General features: G+C 35.5%; 1 protein-coding gene and 1 long non-coding RNA gene across 2 annotated transcripts in view; one reads left to right on the top strand and one right to left on the bottom strand.

Moving 5' to 3' along the window:
* Positions 1 to 27,201, top strand: part of LOC118439922 (uncharacterized) — a 173,251-nt gene that overhangs the window by 120,306 nt on the left and 25,744 nt on the right. The window lies entirely within an intron of this gene.
* hry (bHLH transcriptional repressor hairy) lies at positions 7,363 to 10,484 on the bottom strand. The gene is made up of 3 exons (XM_035862192.2): positions 9,815 to 10,484; positions 9,392 to 9,487; positions 7,363 to 9,163 (listed from the first exon to the last, which is right to left on the bottom strand). The coding sequence occupies exons 1-3, from the start codon at positions 9,965 to 9,967 to the stop codon at positions 8,279 to 8,281; spliced, it is 1,134 nt and encodes a 377-aa protein (XP_035718085.1). The 5' UTR covers positions 9,968 to 10,484; the 3' UTR covers positions 7,363 to 8,278.

Here is a 27,201-nt window from a genome sequence, read left to right as displayed (position 1 = left end):
TCTTGATAGATATATCTAGGAATCGATTATTCCCTATCATACGTCGGACTTCTTGTTGACTCGATTCACTTCCAAGTATAATACTTAGTTATAGTACGTGAGTATAGAAAGAGACAGATTATTATCATTGAAGCGTTTAACAAGTCGGCGCACCCACGAGCGTCGATGCTCGCGTTAAAAGCTCGGCAATGCGGTCTAATAACTCTCGAAGGCGCGTGCGAGACTACATCGATGGTGGTGAAGGAGGAGGAGGAGGAGGAGAAAAAAGAAGGAAGGAGGATGGTGGAAGGAAGAGGAGGAGAATTAAAAGGAGAAAGAGGAAAAGAGAGTGAGGGAGGGAGGGAAGGGAAAAAGAGAAAGACTACGACCATGTCGGCGTTTGCTTATGATTATTAAGATTACCATTTATACCACCTTAGACTGGATAAGCTTAATATGTATTCCCGTATTTACAACACATAGAAAATACGTACATGTTGTGTTCCTGTGTGGGTCGAGAAACCGGAGTTATTTATGAAGTGTGCGAGCCAAGGCGCGGACCGTACCACGTCGCATATCTGATGCTCTTATTTCGTAGTTTGCTCTCGACGCGTACTACACGTACCTTAACGTACGTGCCGGGCTAAGTTAGAAAACGGAGACACGTGCGCTTTACTAGTTTCTTAAATTTAAAACTACATGCTAGAATCGGCTTTCCGTGGTTTCACGTTTGAATGTACTAGTATCTAAAACTCATTATCTATTTGATCGATCGTCGATCGTTTATACGATATCCTAATGATATCTACTGCGGGATTTCTTTTCTTCTGTTTTTTTTTTCCTTCCTTTTTCTTTTTTTCTTTTTTCTTTTTTCTTTTTTTTTTTTTTTTTTTTTTAACGAAACGAGTTAGCATTGTTCGTAAAAAGAGTCTTGTGTAATATTCTTTTTTATGAATCGTTATTAACAATTGTCATTTCATTTTACTGTTTCTTTTTTTTTTTTCTTTGGTTTTGTTTTGTTCGTTTTTGGGCTTTTTTTTTGTTTTTGTTTTTTTATAATAATCGAATACACGAAGATCTTTTGTACGTGTGATTACACATTGAAGAGATTTATTATGATTTTTTTTATTAGAAAAAAAAAAAAGAAAACAAATTATATCCATTTATGAAACATCAACAACGAATCTGTGTACTATTAGCTGAATACTGTTTTATTAATCAGCAAATAGTTTTGTGTATCTCGATAAATCATTCGTCGTGTTAACTCAATATGAGTAGCCGATATGAGAAGAAATCGAAAAACCCTTAAAGTATAGTTAACGGATCGTAAAGGCTAACCACTAATGGCAATTTGCACCTGGTCCAATAAGTATTAATCCCCTCTTTTCACTTTCTTTCTCTCTCTCTCTCTCTCTCTCTCTCTCTCTCTCTCTCTCTCTCTCTCTCGCGTGGTAAATCCCTTCAGCCAAGGTTCGAATTCGATCATAGCTTTGTACTCGTAAAAACGTATCCCCGGTAGTTAATTAAGATCTCTTCGCACAGCGGGACACGTACACGCGCCGAGCTAATGAAATTCTTCATTTCCACGAGACAGTTGGGAGTCGTTCAGTTCGATCGATCGATTTCCTTTTAAAGCGTGCAAACGACCAATTTAACGTGCATCTTTATCGATCATGAAGATGAAAGTGGAATTAAAGTTAAATGAAATAAAAATTATCCTATTTTTCTAGGAGTTGGAAATATATATATATATATTTTTTTTTTTTTTATTTTCTAACGTTCAAAATCGTTAAACGTTAGGTGTAATAGTACCTGCTGAATGAAAAAAAAAGAACAAGAAAAACGAAAAGAAAAAAGGCAAACGAAAAATGAAAAAAGAACAAAAAAAAGAAGACAAAGATCTTCCAAAGATAATCTAAAACGAATATAAAGACGAAAGAAGAGAGAGAGAGAGAGAGAGAGAGAGAGATGGAGAGGGAGTAAGAGGGAAAGAGGGAAAGAGATAAGCATCAAAGGAAAGGAAGAATGAGTATCAGTCGACTCGGATCAAGGAGAAGAGGTTGGTCTTCTCTGAGCATACGTCGTACGTACGTACATACGTCAATCACTCGGTGAATTCAAACGGCAAACTGCAACGGCAGAAACGCAAGAAACTGTCGTACCTTTCCTCCCCATCTGAATCCAACGAGAATCGTTCTGCCGACGGCGTACAAACAGACAATAACGAAAGGAACGTTCGGAATAAATTCTCGATCGTAGGTATTCGTATCTACCTCGAAAGTTCAAAGTCCGTTCCCTCGGAGACATACATAAATTCGAAGATCGATAAGTCGATTCGATCTCGTTCCTTTTCTTTTTTTCCTTTTCTTTTTGCTTCTCCTTTATTTTTTTCTTTTTTTTTTTTTTTCTTTTTTTTTATTCTTAAGAGAGAGAGAGAGAGAGAGATAGAGAGAGATTGGAAAATCGTATTTGATCGACAAAAATATATTTTGGTAGTCGATTACAAGAGAAACGTTGCATCTCTTTAAAGAAATGAGACCACCATGGTATTCGCTTCATCAGATTCGATTCGATTACTCAGCGTCTGGCATTGAATACCTTCGAACGTTCCTTCGTATCACGTAATATCGTCGAGACATTGTAAAAGTAGTACTCAGCAAAAGTACATCGATAAGTATTCAAAAAAAAGAAAGAGAGAGAGAGAGAGAGAGAGAAAGAGAGAGAGAGAAAGAGAAAAAGAGAGAGTACTGGTCTCAATCATTTCAATCGATTACATATGGATTCTTCTTTGGTGATACAATCCAAGCTATTGAACTTTAATCGAGCTGTGAGTATCTAGGCTGAATGATATGATCTAATTCTTTGAAACGGATTTTTTCTTTTTTCTTTTTCCTGGTATTTTTTTCTTTTTTTCTTTTTCTTTTTCTTTTTTTTCTTTTTTTTTTATCGAAGAATTTAAAAGTCTAGAGAGAAAGAACATGTAGATATTTTTCTTTGTGTGTTAGTATTCTTTGTCTTTTGATAAAAAAGATTGATAGGGTACATTCACTCGATAGATCAATTTTTATATGACCTTATTATTATTATTATTATTATTATTATTATTATTATTATTATTATTATTATTATTATTATTATTATTATTATTATTAATATTGTTATTATTATTGTTATTATTATTATTATTATTTCAAGATTTTTTTTAGGATGAAGTAAAAGATGTTCAGACTCGGTTCGGTCCAAGTTAACATCGTCACGAGACGTCGAGCACAAGCCATACGAATAATAGAAAAGAGAGGAAGAGAGAAAGAGAGGGATCGCGTGAGACCCCCCACACTTGTGCCGTTCACGAGCGCGACGGCGCGTGTCAACCTTGCCTTGTCCTTGAAACCACGCGACCGCGACCGTATGCCAAGTCGAAGTAGCTTGCTACTACTAAACGCGCTTTCTCGCGTGTAAGAGAACGTCCGTCATTCTTCCTGTCTCTTTCTCTTTCTCTTACTCTCTCTCTCTCTCTCTATCTATCTCTCTATCTCTCTCTCTTCCTATCTTTCTCTCTCTCTCTCTCTCTGTCTCTCTCTGTTTCTCTCTTTCGTATGACTTTTTATTTTAGAGATAAAAGATTCTTAAAAGTGATGAAGAAAATTTACATTTCGTTGTTTTAATAAAACGATAAGATCTATCGAGATATATTCATATATATATATATATAGATATATACTAATTAATAAATTACTCCGTTAATTATGATACTAAATATTAATTATCTAACGATCTGAATTATTAATTTCTATTTATTTATATTAATTATGTGATATGATATATGATAAATAATTTGAGATTAAATAGAAATTAATGGATATCATCCATTTAGGTTACTAATGGATAATTTTTCCTTTGATTTTAATTGGAATTTAGAGGAAAGAGGTGGAAAAAAAAAGAATTACATTGTTTCCTTCCTATAACACTGAGCGTAATTAAATAATACCAACTGATGGTGTAATTAAATATATAAAAATAATCAGTCATCGCCGGTCTGAAAAACATTTAAACAGAATATCTTGATTTTTCAGTGCAAAAGATCATGTAAATTTATATATATATATATATATATATATATATATATATATATATAGGTATTATATATATATGTATGTATGTAGATGTATATATATACATATATACATATGTGATAGTATTACAAATTCCCTATCGTTTCATTATCCACGTTATCGAGCAAAGCACGCGGACACTTATTCGCGATCGTGAAACTTTCCGTCTCTGTCTATCGGTAATTGACCTTTGCGTTTGCCCGATTATAGCAATGATAATTTCATGCCGCGTGATGCGTCTCCGGCTGGTCGTTTAGCGGACTATACCAATATATACGGTCAACATACGTTGTGACCAATATTACTAGTAAACAGGTGGGAATTATCCAACATTGTAATAGAATTCTACATTATCTTCTATAGTAAACGTATTATCTAAGTCGTTCAAATGAATATCTATACTTTCCTTTCTCTTTTTTTTTTTTTTTTTTTTTTTTTACACACATATATATGTATGAAATATAGGAAATGACATTTCCGAATTTAAAAGGAAAAACCCATCTAATTGAAATTCAATTAATATATGTTAATAGTCGCATAAATTAAAAGCATTAAAAAGAACATTTTGATATTTCGAGTTATAGTTAAAGCAGACAAAGATACTTATACTATTGTTTTTAATTTTAATATTTATCAGTAAATGTTTGATGATAATTGAATCGATCGCTTGAATTAGTCACAAATATGATATATTGGAATATATCATATTATTTATTATATAGTATTAGAATATTTTTATATATAATTATTTTTAGTTAATAATGATAATAATCTTGGATTTGGTTATTTTAGGGTTCAGTCATACGAGTGAAAAATATTCATAATGGAGAATGAACGAACGAACGAACGAACGAACGAATGAACGAACGAACGCATGAATGTACGAACGAACGTAATTGCGGTTGGATCCGTGTGCTATGCAAAGAACCAATGACGACGCGTTCGAAATACATTAAGGAAATGGTTAAACGCAGTACGTGAGAGGGTAACACATATAAAAAAAAGATAGATAGAGAGTGAGAAAGAGTGAGAGAGAAAGAGAGAAGTCGGTCTTGTCAGACATCGCTATCTCCTTCCTTCCATCTTTTTCTCTCATTCCGTCGCGAGACCTGTTTGTCGGAGACTTTACGTAACGCACGATAACCGAGCGAGTGGTCAGATAAACATGCTTCTAACTTCTCCTCGTTTACTCGCAAGAATGAGACGCGCATGGCTTGCCGGCGGTAAACGCGTGATCTACTGATTCCTTGTTTACTTCTACCTTTTTCTCTACCTTCGAGGGTTAACACAGCAAACAGTCTTGAAATCAGTCGGAGATTAGGTTCATCGTACGTGTTTGTTTCCATCGTTTCTTGAGCTCTTAAATGGAAGTGATTAGAAAATTAATATCACGTGATAGGACGATTTATTTATTTATTTACTTTCTCTTTTTCTCTTTCTTTCTTTCTTCTTCTTTTTTTTTTTTTTTTCATTTTATATCAATACTGGTGATAACAGTTTTTTCTTCTTTTCTTTTCCTCTCAAGTAAAATTGCGTATTATGGAGTTAACAAACGACTTAGAACATTAAATAAGCCGCCTGTATATATTTGCGAGTACTTTTTCCTCTCTCTCTCTCTCTCTCTCTCTCTCTCTCTTTTTATTTCTTTTTTTTTCTTTTGCTTTTTTCTTTTTTATATTTATTTCACCCGACGAAAGAAGGAATTTCTCGTAGTTATCAGAACTCGCATATTTCATCCTTGACCCTCGTTTGCCTTGGCAAACGTGGGAGGAGTAGCTACGATCGTTGACGACGATAGATGATGAGAACTTCGTCGAAGAAACGGAAGGTGCCATGCAATTTGTCATTCGTATGTTTTGCGCCTGGCACGGTAGTCTCGTCTTCGTCCAGGTCACAAATTGCTGAGAGCTCGACGGAGATAGAATCAAGATGAGTTACTATTGCTTATAAGAGAATGAGAGAATGAGTAGGGAGAGAGAGAGAGACAGTTGGAGAATGAGTAGAACGTTATGGTAATGAGAGTCTCGTCGATTTTTGCAAAGACTACGTTGAAATGGTCGATTATGGAGTTTACCACTTTGAGATTCGCTATTCGCCATCTGCTCGAAATCATTATCATAAGCATTTATGTATATCGGCTTCTTCTTTGCATGAACGTGACTCAAAAGTTTTTTTTTGTTCTTTTTTCTTTTTTTTTTTTGTTCTTTTTTTCCTTATTTCTATTCCTAACACTTTCGAAGAACTAAATGTTTCATTGCCTTACCTGGAAAATGAATTGGAAAATATCGAGAGAGAAAGAGAAAGAGAGAGAGAGAGAGAGAGAGAGAGAGAAAAAGAGAGATTACTATAACTAATATTTTGTTAAGCCGCTTGTGGAAAGTCTTATCTGAGTCAAGCAACGTTGACGTTTTAATGGAAAATTACTAATGGCTGTTTGTATGGTAAAGGTTTAACACGCCGATAATAATTGCCATACGTGATTGGTCTTAGAAATGTGTTCTGGAAAGATACGATCAAGGAGTTTTATAGTCATCGGTTAAACATTATCATTATCTTTTCTTTAACTTCATGAAATAACAATTTTTCTATGATCTAAAATAATTGTTATTTTTATTTTTATATTTAATATCTTCGAACGCACATTTTTATCATAAGAGTTAAGAATTCGTTCCCTTCAAGGGAATGACCGGCCCAATGAAGGGCCTCAAAGTGTTCGAAGAAGCTCCACCAGAAGGCAGCAGGTTCTAAACATACTGGCCCTTGGATCCAACGCACCATGTTGAGAGAGAGAGAGAGAGAGAGAAAGAGAAAGATGGGAAGGGGGAAGAGATTTTGGGACTCCTGTTAAAACCCAATACGGCTTTCAGATCTTGCAGAAATATCAGAATCTGCCGTAAGGTGGCAGCAGTGCTTTGGTAGAAAAAGTTTCTTCAGTCTTGGTCAGTTTGATCTCGACGTGCAACGAGTAGGACGCAAGACATTCGTCGAGTCTTCTCTCGTTCAGAATCGATAATATCGTTATCAGATTTTAACATTATCGTCTATATATATATGTATGATCGATCGAATATTTCGATAATTAAATGATAAAAAATTATTTGATCAAGTAATATTTGATTTTTTTTTTTTTACTTACTCCAGGAAATAGGACTCCATGGAATTTGTCGTGAAGGATATTGAGATTTATTTAAGGATTAATATCGAGAAACAAGACAATCGTAATGTTTACGAAAGAGATCAACATTTATTTTGATACTCTTGCAATAATAAGCGTCAGCTTTTTTTTTTTCTATTTTGACAAATAGAAGATAATTATAAATTCAACATCTTTGCACTTAAATATAAATATAAATAGGATCGTACACACGCACACATACAATCGCAATTCTTTATCCGGCTCGATCGTATACTACATATTCTCACGATCATTTTTAGTTTTCACATAGTAAATCTACAGAGTCGTGGTTGTGTCGATTGGCATCGTATCTTGTCGATTGGGTGCCAATAGCGCTATATATATATATATATATATATATATATATATATAAAATTTAATAAAAGAAAAAAAGAAGAAAAAGAAGAAGAAGAAGAAGATAGAGGAAAAAAAGGAGATGGGAAATAAGTAGAAGAAAAATATGTAGACGAGAAAAATATAATAGAAAACGTAATTAAACAGAATGGAAGACATCGGTGATCTTGCTGTGTAAGGCACTTAAAAATACAAATCTAATTCTAAAAGGTATGTACACGAAAGGAAACAAAAAACAAAAAAAAAAAGAAAAAAAAAATAAAGAAAAAAAAGTAAAAAAAAAAAATAAAAAATAGAAAAAACTTAAGAATTTTCTAAACTCATCGCGAAATGGAAATTAATCATTTTTTTTCGCGCCTATCGATTCGTATCAACGAATTCGATAGGACACATGAACGTGGTACGTGTATTATTCGTAAGGCACTAGATAAGGCACCGCCTTGTTTGTTCGACAGTTTATCACACGCACTCGCGCAAAATTCATCGACATTCAACTCAATGTCCACGTACGATTGATCAACATGAACTCACGTACGGGGAATAAGAAAAGAAAGATAAGCGTGCGCAAGCGCAGTCGCAAGCGCAAGGAACATGTCCGTTCATCGAGAAAAAAAAATCAAACGAAATAGCACAAAAGTTCGTCTCACTGATCGGCACTTTACCACGGCCTCCATGGTTTGTCTTCGAGCTCGGGCATGACGCTTTTTCTCATTACGAGGGCAAGTGGTTTTTGCAAAGGTGGACTATAAACACGAGGATCGAATTCGGGATCGCTGGTATAACCATTAGCGGGAGAGGTAGCAACGTCCCGGTGACTATTGCCGGTTACATAGACGTTGGTAGGTGGTTGCTGTTCACGGAAAGCTGCTGGGGGTGCTTCGAAAGCAACTGGGCTTGCTGCTGAGGTGGAGGTTGAGCCGACGGAGGAAGAGGACGACGAGGAAGCTGATGCAGTACTGGCCGTTCTTTGTGGGATCGGTATGAGAGTAGGTAAAGGTGAACTAGGTGCTGGCGAGGATGATGGGGATGTCACTGGTGTTGCCTTAGCACCGGCAGGTAAAACCAACGCGATATCACCGTTCGGTAACCTCGTTGGAACCAATTGCAAACCCGTGCCATTTGCATTCGTAAAGAAAATCCCATTTGATTGTTGCACCTGAATTCTCGGCGTTGTATCTACTTGCGGTAGAATATGCACTTGCAGTTGAGTGGTCGGTGGTGCTGGTTGAACCGGCTGTTGATTAGCCGTCGTCGTTGTACTCGTCGTCGTCGTTGTCGTCGTCGTTTGACCAGGATTGTTACTCGTTTCCACTGGTCCTAGGCATGAGGCCAAGTGGGCCATCAGACGTCTCTTTACCGATGCGTCCAATCCGGGAAACCTGCCAACTTCGCCGGCACACTCCGTAAAGCCTGCACGGAATTTGTTCAAAACGTTCGGATCCGTCGCTGCGGCTAAGGCTACCTGTTGACGTTGTAACGTCTCCAGATGTTTCACCGTCATCTCAAGGATGTCCGCCTTTTCTAGTTTTGAATGTCTTGCTGGCTGTAAAAAAGAAAAAGAACAGAGAACGGTTAGCCGACGGTTCGGTCAGTTCAAATCGAATCGCATTTTCTTTTTTTCATTTTTTCTTTTTTTTATTCCAAAGATTTTAAAAAAGATGAGGAAAAAAGAAAAAGGATAAGAAAATTAAACGATAACTTCCGAATTTTCTGATTCAATATGTTGATAATTTTAATGAATCAGGAGCAATGGGATAGTACAAATACTCACGTCTTTTTTCATGGCATCGAGAATAAGGGTCTTCAGGTCGTTTAAACAGTTATTGATGCGGGCACGGCGTCTTTTCTCCATAATCGGTTTATTGCTCTGTAACAGAAATGAAACAGCAGGTCAGACAGGGTATTCGGTATACGGAGGTGCGGGTTCAAGAGAGATGGGAAAGATTATCTTTTCGCTTTGTAAGTTTTCCATGGATGATTCGAGGAAAAATAGAACGGAAGAAAATTTTCAACGAGTATGAACATTTTTGCAAGATCAAAATAAAAAAAAAGAAATCTGATATAATCAAATTCGTTTAAGTTGCACTTAGGCGGAAAATAAATTTCGCTCGACGCGATAGATATTTATTTTATTTCTTTCTTTTTTCTTTTTTTTTTTTTTCTTTCCCCCCCAAGACAAAAAGGGAACACTGACCCGTCGATTTTCTCCGGATCTTCTCGTAGTGGTCGTAGTCGTGGCAGTTTGCGCGGGTGGTTGTCCGGCTTCCTGAGGTACGTGTTGCGTGGGCGGCGTGGCGCCCACGGTGACGCCGCCGGTCGGCATCGTAGCACCCACTCCGGTCACCATTTCGACTTATCACAGAATTTCAATGGAGTGTTGAAAATGAAGGAAAATAGGCTCGATTCGAAGAATCGGAGTAAGCACACTGCACTGTTTTTTAATCCAAGTGAATTCAAAACGTAAAGATGATGATGTCTCTTCTAACACTGTGATCACGAATGTTGAAGATAGAAATAGAGTTTGCTACTTGGACTGTTCCTCTCTCTCTCTCTCTCTCTCCTCTCTCTCTCTCTCTCTCTCTCTCTCTCTCGCTCTCCGTCTCTTCGTCTCTCCCTTTTAACAAACAAAGTTGAAAAAAGGGAAGATCGTCTTCTTGTCCACTATGTCTTTATCTCTATCTATCTATCTCTCTGTATTTCGGTTGAAACTTCTATTTCTCGTGGCGGTCTAAAGCACAGTAGTACTAATAGTAGTAGTCTCTGACTGCTCGAAGCGATTGTCAGAGCTCGACTGACTACTACTCGAGGAAGAACGAGAGTCTTCTGTCGTGTTCAACGTTGGAGCGTGCCGGCCGACGTAGCGCTCGTTCCCGTCGAGTGCGGGTAGTAGGGGTAGAACTCAAAGTAGTGGGGATTGCGCGTGACGGTTTAACCTGGACCCTTTCCCTCCCCGCATCCCCGCTTTAGCCATACCCCTGCCCCTCCTGAAATTCCGTCGGTCGGACGGTCGCCTTTGAGGCTGTTCCCCACTCTCCCCATTCCCTCTTCTCTACACTCCTTCTTTTCTTCTCTTCTCTTCTCTTCGCGGCGACGTGACGGTCGCGGTCTACGGACCCCCGGCGGGCCCCTTCACGAGTCCGGCGAGAGCCTTTCCAGCGAAATTTTTCAAGTGGGGATAGTGCGCGCGCGCGCACGCGCCCCTCTGATCTTCGAACGGACGTCTTTTTATCGAAGTAGATAGAGAGAGAGAGAGAGAGAGAGAGAGAGAGAGAGAGAGAGAGAGAGAAGGAAAGAGGGGAATCTTCGTCGTAGATTAAAAACTCTTATCGTGAACTATGTTCTTTGTAATTTTCTTGTCTCGCCATTTTCCTTCTTTCTCGTTTTGTTTCTTTTTCCTTCGCTTTTCCTTTTCTTTTTCTTTCCTTCTTCTTTTTTCCTTTTTTCTTTTTCTTTTTTTTTTTTTTTTTTTTTTTGTTTGACAGGTACCAAGGCGAGGTGGTGTTTTTGTACCTTCGTGGAATACTCGTTTTGTTCGAGAAAACTGTAAGATCATCTCTCGTGGTCTTGAGGGAAAAACTTTGAAAACCCCCGTAGTATAGAAAATTCTAAGCGAAACGTTAAGTTGCCTTTCGATATTTTATATTGAAATAAATTATATAATGTACTCAGTAAAGTTATCGTTATTAAAAATTCGTCATTAGGTGTATATTATCCCAATCTAATGTTTGAAAGACACGACGAATATGAAAAAGGGAATATTAATTGGAAAATCTCACAATGTGATCGGATAACAAAATGTATCTTCTTTTTATATATATGTATATATATATATATATATATATATATATATATATATATATATAAAGAGAATAAATAAATAAATAAATATCGATTAAGTTTTTTGGATCTTAGGAAAAGAACAATAGTTGCAACCTTCGTTTTACGTAACTGGCTATATATCTAACTATGCATCGAAAGGTCATTAAAACCGGATGGCTTGATCATTTGCGCATATGTATTTATGTATATGTATATATATATATATATATGTACATGTATTAGATGTATCCGATCGATCGAAGTGGCAATAGTAATTTCAAAGCGAGCGACCACGCATACGCTCGAACGTCAGCCGCATATGTACGTCGGCGTCTACCAACAACGTCATCGGGTCTTATATCACGTTCTTCGAAAATAGCCGAGTGCCACCGCTTGAACTGACGCACGCGCGCGCGCGCGCGCGCACTCTGGCACGTGCCTGCGGCTACTTCTCTCTCTCTCTCTCTCTCTCTCCCTGTCTCTTTCTCTTTCACTATCTCTTTCTCACCAATCGAATTGCTTTTTATCTTTGCGACTGATTAACGCGCGTCATATCGTTTATCTCACGAATATGTACCACGTACATACATACATGTGTGAACTCCAGACGTATATTCAATTTTTTCTTGGGACTTTTGCAGCGTTGCTTACAATTAAAACGAATGACGGCAAAATCATCTCCGCGAAATAATTAGAGGGGAAGTATGAAATTTATTTATGGTAACAAAATGCTTTGAGTATTACACGTCATTTATTCCTTCGTCACAAAATTTTTTACAAGATACAAATACATTGTATCCCTTTCTCTCTCTCTCTCTCTCTCTCTCTCTGTCTCTCGGTGGAAGTTTATAATGCCATTATCATTATCGCAATTTCATTTCAGTCTTACGAAAAGCATACGTGACATTCAATGTCTACGGGAGAGCCGATCTCTTAACCGGGAAAATATTCGTTTCTTTTTACAACTTTATTGATATCTTGACGTCAGTCATTTTTCGAAAATACCAATTCAAAGATCAGCGCTATCATTATAAACGCTTATATATAATACTTCTTAAGAACCATTATCAAATGTCTGTATACAGTAAGAAATAATAATCAATTTGACATCAGGGTTAAACGAAAAAAAAAAAATAACAAGAAAAAAGAAAGGAAAAGGAAAACAAACGAAAGGAAAACAAAAAACATTAATGATTTTAAAGGGAAAAAATCAAGATAAATGTTGCATCGATAACCTTTAAACGTGTGTCGTGAGTATACGCGTATATATGAATACGACAATAAGGGTTTTTGCAAAAGTGGTAGATCGAAGTGAAAAGAAAGAAAAACAAAGAAAAAGAAAGAAGGAAAAAGAAAAAGAGGAGAAAAGAAAAGAGGGGTAGTTCGTAGAAGTAAATACATACATTCGTAGATAGGTGCGACTAGGCATGTCTTGGATGATCCGAAAGGGGCGGGGAGGGGAGAGGAGAGGGTGGCGGTGGTGGTGGAGAGAAAAAAGGAAATAATTGAAAGGTAGAGAGAAGCGTGGCGAGGAGAGTGGGGGGATGGAAAGGTTTGAGTGGGGAGAGAAAAGGGCGCAGGAAGAGAAGGATTAACGCTTGGAAGGGATACGGAAGGGTGCCAGGTAGTAAGAATGAGAGAGATAGAACGATAGGACGCACGACGCTTTTAATGCGTAAAAGAGAGAGAAAGAATGAGAGAGAGAGAGAGAGAGAGAGGGGGAGAGAAAAAGAGAGAGATAGAAAATTGGAAGGACCAATCGCGTATACGAGATTCGATGCGGCGTACGACGGACGCGAGTTCATTGGCGCACGCTTACCCCCACCATTAAATGCTATTCGAGGACGAGCGTGCCGCGCGCGTCGTATGCGTGGGTGGTGGGGGTGAGATCGTCATTCCGCTCGAAACGTTCGAGCGGTGCGGCCGCATCGTGTGGCGCGTGGGCCGCGTGCGAGGAACGGTCACAAGGAAACGAGTTCTCTTTCTTGCTTTCGTTTGGAAGGGGGAAGAATCCACTCGTTTCAATATTCTTCTTGTCTTCTTCTTCTTTTTTTCTTCCCTTTTTTTTGTTTTTTTTTTTTTTTTTTTATTATTTTATCTCGTATATAATCGACGATGCACAATCCAAAATGATTTTTTAACCATTCTTATTACAAGGCTCTTTCCTTTTTTTCCCCTTTTTTTTCCTCTCTTTTTTCTTTTTTTTTTAATGACAAATAATATATATTGACTCGAGTGTAATCGAGTAGTATTCTTTTATGTTGAAGTTATTCTTGTTATCTTGAAAAATGTTGCTCTGATAACGATGGTGCAAGACATCTATACAAGATGATCTTCGATGTGTTAACGTTTAATTTTAACAAATAATAAATTTATCTGAGAAGTAGATTGTTTTTGTATATGATTTTTATCGTACTTTGTAATGTCATTGCAATAAATTTTATATCGTTTATTTCGTATTACAAAATTATATCGATTGTTGCAATAGATATATAACAACAACGTTAGGTATATATATATATATATATATATATATATATATATATACACATTTATGTCAATTTTAATCATATCGAATATCTATCCGTTCAGTTAGATCAGGGTCAGGAAGGAAGAGTAGTATAAACGAAGGATCATAGAGATCGTGCTTCCATCTCTCGGAAGATGCTGTAGGTTTTTTCGCTGGACCAGGAAGCAACATCTTCCCGTTATCATCAACTATATCCCTGCAAAAGTGTCATGTAACTATGAAATATCTTTTGCATTTGTCAAGTTGATGACGTGTTTCGATATGAGATTTCTATATATTCGAGTTCAGAGAAAACATTCTCATTGGCTTGCTGTTTCATTTTATCATTATTTATACGCGTAGAAATTATAACACGTAGAATCGCGTTATAGTCAGTAATCTCGATTTCAGTATGTTGGAAATTAAACGATCACCTCTCGTTCTTATCTAAAATCCTTTGCAGCGAACACTCGACAGCCTTCACGCGCATACTTCTATGACTCATGAGCTCGTCTAGACGTTCCTTGGATAAGCATCGTGATACTTTATTCCACAGGTCTCATGTTAGCAACGCTAATCCCGACCTTTCACCTTTATACATATGTTCCTTTTCTTCTTTCTCTTTTTTTTTACCTTTTTTACTCTTCTTAGAATTACAAATCGTTTCGTTTCACGGACAATGCAAATCATTAAAATACGATTCCTTGCCAAAAGTTGTTCCTTGAATTTCGTCCGATGATATTTCAGTTTCGGGTTATTCCATAATTTCTTTTTTTTTGTTTACAAGAATAAGAAAATCACGTGAGGAAAGAAAGAAAAAAAAAAAAGAAAAAAGAGACAATATAATTAAAAACTTAACATATTATGAGATATTATAATTTTCCATCCTTATCGGTCAATTTCATTAACCATTATGTAAGCGTAGAATAGGTCAAGTTTCGTACGACGTCTAGCGAGCAAATTGGCAAACAGAAAAGGAATAGTTCAAGCGAGTTATAGGCTTCTGAAAATGAGCACCAACACCTGTTGCCAGTCGAGAGAACCCATGGAACTTCCCGTGACTCATTAGCTTTATGGAGTGCCGGGGTATTACGTAGGTCGCGGCTGGTGGGCATACAAAGGGCGGCACAGGGCGTTGTAGAATCTCGCGAACCTGGCTTTGCCTTTGCCTGAGGTCCACGCGGACATTAATATTCCCTTCCTGAAATATCAGATCGTCCAGAGAGTTTGCTTCTTTCATTCCTTCTTTCTTCTCTCTTTCTACCCTTTATTACATGGTACATCGAAAAATGAAAGATTTCGGTAGGTACCGAGCAATAATCTGATTTCGTTGAAGAATACGCAAGCATCATATATGTTCTCTTTATTTCTCTTCCGCGATTTACACAACCCTCTGTTATCATATTCCTGCTCGTCATCTTGTTCGAAGGAGAAACACCATAATTGCAGACGTAATGCGTTCTCGTTACAACCAAGTTCTTCCTCGGGCTAAATTGGTAAAGAACGTTGAAGAAGAAGCAAGCTGCGACATTGTCTTACATGAGACATATATGTATTTATATGTGTTTACGTGCATGGTATATATGTGTATATATGTGTGTATCTAGATAATTGATCTTTCATTCGATGAAACTTATTCTAGTCTCTACTATTCTACTACGGAGATTCGTTGGATTTAAGGAATTTAAAAATGAAAAATTTCTTTTCGTGATCATTCCTCGCAAAATGTCAAATGAGTTTTCTTTACGATGATTTTATTTTATTTTATTTTTGTACGACTACACAAATATTTGCCATTTGAATATATCATTTCGTGAGACCTAATAACAGGAGATAAGTACGAGAAGATAAGTCGGTGTTAGTCTACGTTTTGTTAAAACTGTTCATTGTTCCACTCGTTACGTTATTATGGTAGAATTAGGAAGAGAAGAAGAAAAAATTCTGAACTAGCTCATATATATGAAAATAATTACTTTTGTCCGATTTATGTTTAGAAAGGAAAAATATGTTTGGAAAGTTATTTACGTAGAATAGGGGAGTAAGAAGAATGGTTTCCAATAAAACAAGCTAAGAGTCGATGTATACGAATCGTGAGTCACCGCTTTCGGCATTATTTGCTTAACCAATAATGGCGGCAAATTGTTAGGCTGTCAGTCAGGTCAGATGAGAAGTAGAGAACAAGTAGAAGACGGACTACGTTCGCGTTCGTTTGTCGAAGCGAACGAATACGACGGCTGGTGGTGCGTGCGAAATTCATGACTCGCTCGAGGCAACCAATCGGAAGGGGGTCGAATCAGCCGATAAAATCTGAATGGCACGTGCAATTTCCGACGAGCCAAATTTCAAACGGTTCTTGCAAGACAGGGAAAGAGAAAGAGAGAGAGAGAAAGAGAGAGAACAAGATTGTAGAATGGTATTTCGTAATTTAGAGTGGTGCTTCTAGACTCTAATCGAGCACGCGACTGCTTTGGCCTTGGAAATTTATTTCTTCTTTTTTTTTCTCTTTTTATTTCTTAAACCCAGTATAGGATTACAATTTAATGCGTTACGTTACTTCAAAATGATTACGCAAAATACGTTTGCTTCGTTCAATATCATTGTAAGTTGTTAAGAAAAAAGAAGAAGAAAAAAAAAGAAAAAATATTAAAAAAAAAAAAAAAAAAGATAAAAGAAACAAAAAATATACAAAATAATGAACGGACCAAATGTCAGAAGATACAAACATATAAAATTATTTCTCATCGTTTAGTTGGCAAGTTTTAGTTAGTCAATGTACCACGTAACGAGACAAGCTCGTATTTTTTTCAACATTGCATCGGAGCATGCTTTCGTACTGAAAAATAAATCCTTTCAAAAAAAAAAAAAAAAAAAAAGAAAAAAAAGAAAAAAAAAAGAAAAAGAAAAATGTGGAGAAAAAAAATCACCTTTCGACGAACAGGCAGACCGCTCGTAAACGTGTCGTCGAGTTTTTTCGTCGTGCCTTGCAAAAAGCTCGAACATCGGGGTGGCAACCATGGGCCAATAAATGCCTATCGAGAGACGCGCGTGGAAGCAAAAAAGGATTGAAATAAAAAAAAGTGGCTTCCATCGATATTTCGTTTGCGACGGATGTGCAAAAAATTTTAATCCCATCGAAATGGCTTTAAAAAAAAAAAAAAAGGATTTCTAACAGAGTCGAAAGGTTTGGATCTTTTTGACGTAAGGAAAAAAAAGAGTCGTTTCGTTATTTCGAAAAATGTAACTATCTTTTTCTTCCTATCGTTTTTTCTTCTTCTTTTCCTTTTTTTTCTTTTTTTTTTTTTTTTTTATTTTTTCTTTCAATTCTCCCAACGTTCGTTGTAAAAATTAGTCACGTTTTATTGAACCCATAAGTCAATTTCAAATGTAAATTGAAAAAATTTTAATTGGAAAAAAAAGAAAATACTGATCACGTGAGAATAATTTTATGATTTTTTCCTTCTCTTTTGTATATGTATAGAGAGAGAGAGAGAGAGAGAGAGAGAGAGAGAAATATTACAGGAATTTATAAAGGAAAATTTATCTTACGAGATAAGCCATTGATTATCCCTGACAGAAAGAATTTTGTTAGGTATGTGACCAATGGAAACGAAAGGGATCCTATATAATCGAACGTAAGATCGATTAAATTCCAAGCGTTGTTGTGAATTCGTGTCACAAGGATTGAGGAAAAGGGGTCATTTCGAGGCCACTTGGCTGACCTGACAATCCATTTCTTCGTGGAAAGGATTTATAGTAGTCTCAATAATCGTTACCCTTTCTCGAAGGGATTTTGGTCAAAGGGTTGTAATTTGGGTTAATGGTTATACCTAGATTAGAGAATGAACGGGGTGCCATAGGCCACAGTACTTTGCTTGTTCAAAGAAATAATTATTACGAATAATTGAGGTACTAACAAAAGATGTTCTCCAAACGCATAAAAAGAAAACTTGAAAGACGATAATAATACTATTATAATATATTAATGAAATGTATGTAACACAGAATGAATGATGAATTCAATTCTTTCTTTTTTTTGTTTGTCTGTTTCTTTTCTTTGTTTTTTTTTTTCTTGTAAAGATTTTTTAAACTAAGATCAATTTGAAAATTATCTAATGACACACACACACACACACACATACATACACATATGTATATATATATATATATAATTATGTAATAATATATAAATATGTAATAACATGTACATATAATGTATGTATATGTACATGTTAACATCTATTGAATGTTATTTGGAATATCTTCAAAAATATATTATATATGTATGTTTATTTAAACTCGATACATTTTCGACAAATAGAAATAAGAATGTAAATATCTATATTATAAGAAATATGACCATTTTCGTATAACATGAAACAGGAATATTTGTAAGGAAACGAAAGAACAAGAAAGAAAGAAAAAAGAGAGAGAGAGAGAGAGAGATAGAGAATGAGAGAGAGAGTAAGAGAGCAGTTAGTTCTCAAAAGCAACCATTTTGAGAAATTTGACACTGTTGATGTTTGCAAACTATTGCTTGCACGAAACTAAGAAGAAAGACGACCGATGGTCGGTTAAGTTCGAAACAGCTTACCTCTTTAATTAGGGTTAAATCGTAAAACGCAGTTGTGTAGCCTTGGCAAGTATTCTTAAGCCTTTGCGAAAGGAGAATGTCGAAACGTTGGTCATAAATTTGATAGATTGGAGATTCTTCGTCCATAGCCTTTATGACATTTCTACAAGAACGAGTCTTTAAAGCCGATTTCGTGACGAATCCTTCCGTCTTCACGTTCACGTCAGCTAATTTCTTATTAAAAGTTTCCTTTAAGTAAGGTCACTTTCTTATATTTCAGAAACTCCTTGACTTGAAGTATATTAACGGAAGAAAAGAGAGAGAGAAAGAGAGAGAGAGAGAGAGAGAGAGAGAGAGAGAGATAGAGAGAGGAACAAGGTTCACTATATTTAATATACGCCACTTTTCGAGATCCCGATGATAATTATTATTGTATAAAAAAAATAAAAATAAAATAAAATAACATAAACTAAGTGGAAACAAATAGAAAAAAAGAAAAGAAACTTTTAACAAATAGCAAACTCGTTGATGAAAAAAAAAAAAAAAATCACAACTTCTTCCCGAAGCGAACTTTTTAGGGGAATATTTCTATTTTTTCGTTTTTTCCTTCCTTTTCTATTTGCAAGAGAGAGAGAGAGAGAGAGAGAGAGAGAGAGAGAGAGAGGTCAGAGTCAGGCCAAAAAAAGAAATAAGCCTTCCATGTTTCAAGGGGTTGGTCAAAGGTATACCATGGTAGGATTGTAATAAAGTCATAAAAAAGTACGTACTCAAGGTAAACTAAGATCAGCGTAAACGGGAAAGAGAAGAGAATAGGAAGAGGAAGGGTCAACAGACGTTTTTTTAAGAATTGTAAAAGGGTAGAAAGAAGGGAGTTACGTGAAAAAAAAAAAATGGAAAAAAATCTCTCTGGTAAAGAGTGAAGATTGCAATGGGGTAAGCGCAATAGGGGGAAAAAAAAAAGAAAAAAAGAAAAAATCCGTAAAAATAGACAAAGCAATTGTCCTTGGTGTTTTTTAACTATTTTTTTACTAAACGTTTTTTTACCGATCGTAAACATTTATTCGACATTGTCGAATAAACTATTCCCCGGACTTTCACTTCTTTTCTTCCTTATCTTCTTTTTCTTTTTTTTTTTCTTTTTTTCTTTTTCTTTTACGACGAAAAAAAACGAAATTCGAGAGAAATTTCGGTAGTGCGAGCGAGATAGAGAGTATGTTTACCGTCGTCGTAAAAGGGTTGTGTACGTTTACCCTTTTGCTGAAAAACCAAAAAACTTTAGTCAGCATGATGGAAAACATTAAGATGAATTGAAAACCCTGTAATCGATGCTTCCGTAAACCCTTTTATTGGTGATCAGCGTTTTACTCCTTGTCGCTAAACTCTTCTCCTCAAATTTACCTCTTTCCTTTGCCAATCTTACCTTTCCTCTCCATCATATTTTTTTTGTGTGGTAAGCCTTTCGAAAAGAGTTATTGCAAGCGTACCTTTCTTTTTTCTTTTTTTTTTTTTTTTTTTTTTTCTTCTTTTTATACCCAATCGAACGAAAGAATAGCCACGCGTTGGGCGCGTGTCATTAAAAAGTTGGTAAAAGATGTTCGAAAAGCTTGGAAAGGAAGATTTCAGGCAGCCAATCGTAATCATTTCAAAATTTCAATTTCTTTTCTTTATTTATTTTTTCTTTTTCTTTAGCTTTTTTGTTTTTTTTTATATAAATTTACACGGGCAAATTTTTTATTTACGAGCAAACGATAGAGATCACAAAAATATTATGTCATTATATGTTTGCATATAAGTCTTTATCTTAGAACACTTTTGATAACACAATAAATATTATTTCAGATCGTGTCACGATGCGTGAAAAATCTCAATCAAAAAAAAAAAAAAGAAGAAAAAAATAATAGCATACGGTATTACAATTATGTACTTACATTGTTATCATTTAATAATTAATTTTTTGAAAACTCAATTACTAGTTAAAGACTCGATTAAAAATGAATTATCAAAGAAAATAAGAAAGATAAAAAGAGAGAAAGAAAGAAAGAAAGAAAGAGAGAGAGAGAGAGAGAGAGAGAGAGAAGGAAAATGCAATTCATTCTTATTAAAAATATACAATGTATGTTCGATCCTTTGAAAAAAGGGGAAAGAATGTAAGTATGAAAAAGAGAAGAAAAAAGGGATGAAAAAAGAAATCGTGGCCGCAGTGAACGCAAAACTGGACGCGATGCCGCAGCAGTATCGCGTTGCGGCACACGTCCAAACGAGTTTGCTTATTCGCTAGAGAAAAATTTTTCCTCTTGTAGGTTTCTCTCTTTTTTCTTCTTTCCCTCCCTCTCTTCCTCCCTCTCTCTCTCTCTCTCTCTCTCTCTTTCTCTCTATCTCTTTTTCTCCCTTCACCCTTCTCAATTTGCACTTCGTTTGCTTCAGATCAGGTTGCCCTCTTTTTCGGCACGCGCAGTCGTGCGAGCACGCGAAAGGAAGACGAGTTCGAACCCTAATACCGATGCCGATTTTATAGCAGATATACGAGTCGACGTCGAGCCAAGCTCGACTTACGTATCTTGAAAATCGAACGAGATCTTTTTAATAACTTTTTCGATATCTCTTTTGGATTCGATTCCTTCGATCTTTTTTCTATTTTCTTGTTTTTTTTTTTTTTACTTTTTCCCTTCTTCGTCAAAACTCAGTCGCCTTTAATTTTCTTTCGTGAACATAACTCTCCTATCTTACTTCGTTACATATTCTTATTTTTTCTTCTTCTTCTTTTATTATTATTATTATTATTATTATTATTATTATTATTATTATTATTATAATTATTATTATTATTAATGTCTCCGTAAGTTCTGCAGCGATTATATCTAATCAAATTATACTCTTTGAACTGACACTTACTTGTCAGATCGTTTCTATGTAATTCTTCGATAAGAGGATATTGGAATGGAATCCAATTGCAAAAAGAAGACATCGAAATGTCATACTGCATCCTGTTGTCTCTACTGCATCAAGAATCGGAAGAGAGAAAGAGAGAGAGAGAGAGAGAGAGAGAGAGAGAAAGAGGGAAGGGAGAAAATGATTGTTGGCCTATAAAATCAAAATAAAAAGATGGTGGGAGAAAGGAGAGTCGATAATTTCCACCCACGCCTTCAAATTGTCTCGTTCTTCCTTTCTTTCCTTCTTTTTCTTCTTCTCCTTCTTCTTCTTCTTCTTCCTTTTCTTTTTATATAAATGTCGATATAACATTAATATGCGAGAACTTATACATAACGAACGAGCTGCTTTCTATGACGTATACGAGTATACCTCCTGCTGTATCAGATTTTCATGGATAATCGCGAAAGTTGTTTTTCGAGTATGAGAACATTTGCAAGATGAAATTTGAGCTCTTGCAAAGGTAAATTTCATTCAGAGAAATTTTTTGAGAAACGAAATATATTTTATCCTGATTTTATATAATCCAAAAATCAAAAATAATAATTAATAAACATTCGATGATTCCCGAATTATTATCGATATATTAAATCACTGATGATCGAGATAACGTGAATGGAAAAACCTATGAAAAAAAAAAAGAAAAAAAGAAAGAAATATTTTTAAAGCAAAAAAAGAGAAAGTAAAATTATTAGATAAATTTTTAACGATAGTAACGTCAGGAAAAATTAATTGCATTATTTACATTGTAATATTAATGTTTATCTTAACGTGAAAAATATGAAAAATAACAATAGAAAAATTTATTAGAGACGATCGACGTTTCATTTTAGATAGACTTAATTAATCTATTTTTTTTTTTTTTCGATTCAATAAGCGTGTATCTCGAGGTGAAATAGAACTCATGGAAAACGTAGAGGGCAATATGTATGTATGTATAATATAAACGAATGCGGGTAGTTGCGTGACGCAAGTTATAGTCAGCTATAGTGGGGGGAGGGGATGGGGATGGGGAGGGGGAGGAGGAGAGAAAGTAAGAAGAAAACATGGAGGGCAATTGAATGTTAGGAGGATTCTATTCTCAAACAATTCGTACATTTGTGCCATAAAGTAACGGTCGAACAATAAACTGTTTATAAAATTAATTTTATTATATGGGGAAGGGAGAATTTAAAGAGAAATGGAAGGTAAAGCGAGGTAACACTAAACTATATTATGTCGGTCGTTCGTTCTTTCGCTTGTTCGTTCAGGTAGAAAGAAAGTAAGTTTTCCCTTAGGTAGGTAAATCTTTTCTTTAACGTATACGCGTACACTTTATTGTTCCCTTCGATTACCTTCGAACGTTTCCTCTTTAAGTTATCGATTTATTTATTATGGTTTAGTTATCCTTTCCGTCGGCAATAATTTTATAAAGATAAAAAAACTTTATTTTAATAATTTTATTATTCTTTCCCTTGTTATATTCTTCTTTTTTTTTTATCTTATTTCGTATTTTATTCTCTCGTTTAACATTTTAATGAAAAATAAATTTTACATCACACACACACATATATATATATATATGTATATATATATATACATGAATTTACATACATGATAATTTGCGAGAGAAATGCTGATATAATATATCTTATTAAAATATATATATATATATATATATATATACATATATTTATATTTATTTATAAAATAGTTGAAAGAAACATTTGCTTTGAATAACATTTATAAAACATTTATAAAACGTGTTTATCGTTCATCAATTTCGTACTACTCAATTTGATACACAAAACGTATTGATTCTCCGTTCTCGAATCTCAATTCGTCGGTTTCGAAATTCGATTAACTTCGAAACGAATAGATCTATTCACAGTCGAATGCAAACAATTCTGTCGGTGTTCTCTCCCTCACCTACTCCCCCCCGTCTCTCTCTCTCTCTCTTTCTATTACTATGTTTTCTTTTTTTCAAATCGTTTTCTCGATCACGAACGAGCCTCTAATGAAAGGGACATTCCGAAACAAGAACCTCTCGAAGATTCGAGACGTGAAATAGGATTTCGTCTTAGGAAGAGGGAGGGCTAGATTAATGCACGTTCGCTGTTTAATCCGACAATATTAATGACCGTCGTTGATTCCGTTGCTCGCGCTCGCTCACGATTCAAGGATTCTCTTCTCTGATTCTCAGCATCATTCTCTAAGATGGCGGGGGATGTGGTGGGAGAGAGGGAGGAAGAGAGAGGATGAAATAGGGAGAAAAAGGATCCTTCTTCCTTTAGCTGAGAATATTCCTGGCCAGTAGTCGTAAAGTCTATTCATAGTGTCTGTGTATAGCTTACCATGGCTCGTACGCTGACTACTGGAGTTCCACCAGGTTCAAATTAATCGAGGTCTTATCATAATCATTTTATTCAGGCCTCTTCCTAAAGCGCCCACTTCCCTCTCCTCACCGCTCATCTCGTTTTCTCTTTGCTCCTCTTTCTTGGTCGTAGTTTGCCGGTAGCACGACGTGTTCCTTAGAAAATAATAAAAAGATTGAGAATGTGAGTGAGAGAGAAAAAGAGAAAGAGAAAGAGAAAGAGAAAGAGAAAGAGAAAGAGAAAGAGAAAGAGAGAGAGAGAGAGTGAAGTCGGATTTGTAGTCGAGAATGAAAGGGAAGGTGTATAATTTTTTTTTCCTCCCGTCTCTCACGACTGGGATCAGAATCCTCTTTAGTATTTTCGGAATATATATATATATATATATATATATATATATATATATATATATTCAAGGATGTCGTCTCATTGATATTTCTTTGTGAACTCTTTCACAAATCGATTTCGACGAGTCTCCGTGTTTATATGACTCAATCAAATTCTCACTCGGAATCGATTCGAGTAAAATATTTTCTTTTTATTTGATAGCCATTTTATTTTTGAACAATTTGCGATCTGATTTATTTCTGATTAAAACATTAATATTTTTAAATCCATACATAGATAAAAGGATATTGACAAGCTTTAATATTGCATACGATAATGAAAGGAGAATAACACATTCATTGAATTTTTGTAAGAAATAACAAGTTCCGAGAGTTGCTCTACTTTGTAAAGTAAAAGTTTCTGAAAAGTTGGTTGATTGGTTGGTTGGTTGGTTGGTTGGTTGGTTAATAGAAAAAAAGAAGGAAGAAAGATTTGATGTAAAACGAATAAAAAAAAAATTGAGAGTTGAAACACGCACAAAAATATATACATACACACGTATGTACATACATATGTTGGTACATACAATATATTATATGGTACAGACGCGAAATCGACGATACGTTTTATGGAAATTTTATCGCCGTGACTCTTTAGAGAATGCCGGAAGCGTGGAATTTATCTGTTAGAAGGTCGGCCCACGGTGAAAACGGCACTGTATCCGTGACTCTCTTTACAGGTGTGTCTCGATTCGGTCATGGTTTGGATCGAGGAATGGGAATTGATCGATTATGTTAACCATTGCCACTCTCGTTATTCTTGCTTCTTCGTGATGCTAACGTATTTTATTCTTCAATTCTTTAAACGAACGTTTCTTTTTAAATAATTTATTTATTTCTTTCTTCTATTCTTTTTTCTTTCTTCTTTTTTTTTTTCTTTCTTTCTTTTTTTTCTATAGATATTAACACCTCTATTCTTTTATTCTGATCGGAGCATTCCAAACAGAGAGACAATGATATTATTTATTATAATCTTTTGATAATAATCATTCTTCTTCTTTTTTTTTCTTTTTGAAATACCTAATAAAAAATATATTTAATTAGAAAAAATAAATGTTTAATTAGATATACACACACGTATATATATATATATATATATATATATATATATATATATATACATAAAAACTTTAATAACAAAGAAAACAATGATGTGCGTATAAAAGGAACTAACTTGTCCCATATAACTAAGCCAATGTTATGCTTTTGAAATTGCCTTGGCTCTCAGAAGATGTAACTAAAACTAAAACTAAAAGCAAAAACAAAATTTTTCTTTGTCCGCTAGTTATCCGATGGAAATATAAACAGAGAAAACTCAGTAGCTTCTATATAATGTGTTAATGAGATACTAGACTAACCTAAGTGCATATATTCTCTATCTCTCCCTTTCTCTCTTTGGATTTCACTAGGGACAAAGAATAATAAGTAAGGTGAGATTATTCCGAGCGTTGCTGGAGTAATCAACAGCAGAATCGGGTCGTCGCTCGCTCGTCATACGAATTTATTCTTAACGAAATAAATAAAATTAAAAAAGAAAACGAAAAAAAAAACCAAAGGAAAAAAAAAAACAAGAAAAATATGAAAAGAGAAAAATGAAGAAAGGAAAAGAAATAGAGAGAGAGAGAAAGAGAGAGAGAGAGAGATGAAGAAGAATAAAAAAAAAAAAAAAAAAAAGAAGAGCCGACGTATCCGTGAATTCAATTACGTCGCCTCTTACAACGACGACAAAGATGAGAGATCTTGGGGAGAAGATGGTCGATTACATGCGTCACGTGACCCTTTTTTTTTCATCTCTCGCGAGCTATCTCGTATGAAGAGAAAGTGCGAAAGAGAGAGAGAGAGAGAGAGAGAGAGAGAGAGAGAGAGAGAGAGAGAGAGAGAGAAAGAAAGACGGAGAGAGGAGACCTTTTCACATAATTCCAATTATCCACGGCGGCCTTAGCACGAGCCCTTCCGTCCGTCCTTCGTCGATGGTGCCGCGCATTAATTAGCGGAAGCGTCGCGGAGACTTGCAAAAAACTTTTTCCTAAGAACTCTCCCGTCATTTTGTCCAAGATTCTCTCATCCCTTTCCTCAGTCCTCCCTCCCCGTTCCCCCAGTACACCCCCTGAGGGGACGGGGCTCGATCTCATCCCCCGGTGTTGTCGCTGGCGAACAGGTTTTCTTCGCTTTGAACGAACAAACGAACGAATGAACGAAGAGAAGGAAAGAAATAGAGAGAGAGCGAGAGAGAGAGAGAGAGAGATAGAGAGAAAGAGAGAGAGAAAAAAAAAAAGACACAGGGTAACCTCGAATTTCGTCCTTTCCTCTTAACCCCTTATCTTTTCTTTTTCTTCTCTTTTCTTCTTCTATATTATTCTTTTCTCTCTCACTGTCTCTCTTTCTCTCTTTCTTTTTATTTAATTCTATCTATCTTTCTTCCCCTTTTTTTCATCTGTCCCTCTCCTGGTCGCGGTTCGTTAATTTTCTGATACGTCCGCGTTAATTGTGGGTAGCGAGCTGTCTAATAGAAATAATATGGTAATTCGCTTAGAGAAAAAAAAGGGTCGCCGAGAGATGTACCTTTTTTTTCAGTTTCTTTTTTCTCTTTCTATCTCTCTCTCTCTCTCTCTCTCTCTCTCTCTCTCTCTCTCTTTATTTTCTGTTCTTTTTTTTTTTTCTTTTTTTTTATATATATTATTATTCCACTCTCCCTTTCTTCTTCTTTCTTTTCGCATCCTTTTTCTTTCGCATCAATATCTTTTTCTCTTTCTATCCGTTAACTACTCCTCTCTCGTCTATATTTTTTCTTTTTCCTTTCTTTTCCACTCGATCTCTCTTTTCTACTCTGCTCGCTCGTTTGTCCTGTTTATTCCCTTGTGCAAATATTGATTTAAATAGAGGGCTGAGATAGAATCGTTTAATTACTTGACTTTTTTTTATGATAAATCGAAAAATACGTTAACATCCGATACGGGTTTCTTCGGTATACGAACTTTGTCACTTTTGTAATACACTATATCACTATATTTATGAGAG

Source organism: Vespa mandarinia, chromosome 14, assembly GCF_050613455.1.
Source record: "Vespa mandarinia isolate Hongniang chromosome 14, ASM5061345v1, whole genome shotgun sequence".
In the NCBI taxonomy this organism is placed as follows: Eukaryota; Metazoa; Arthropoda; class Insecta; order Hymenoptera; family Vespidae; genus Vespa; species Vespa mandarinia.
The sequence above is the reverse complement of the archived record's forward strand: the minus strand, read 5'-3'. Positions and strand labels throughout refer to the sequence as shown.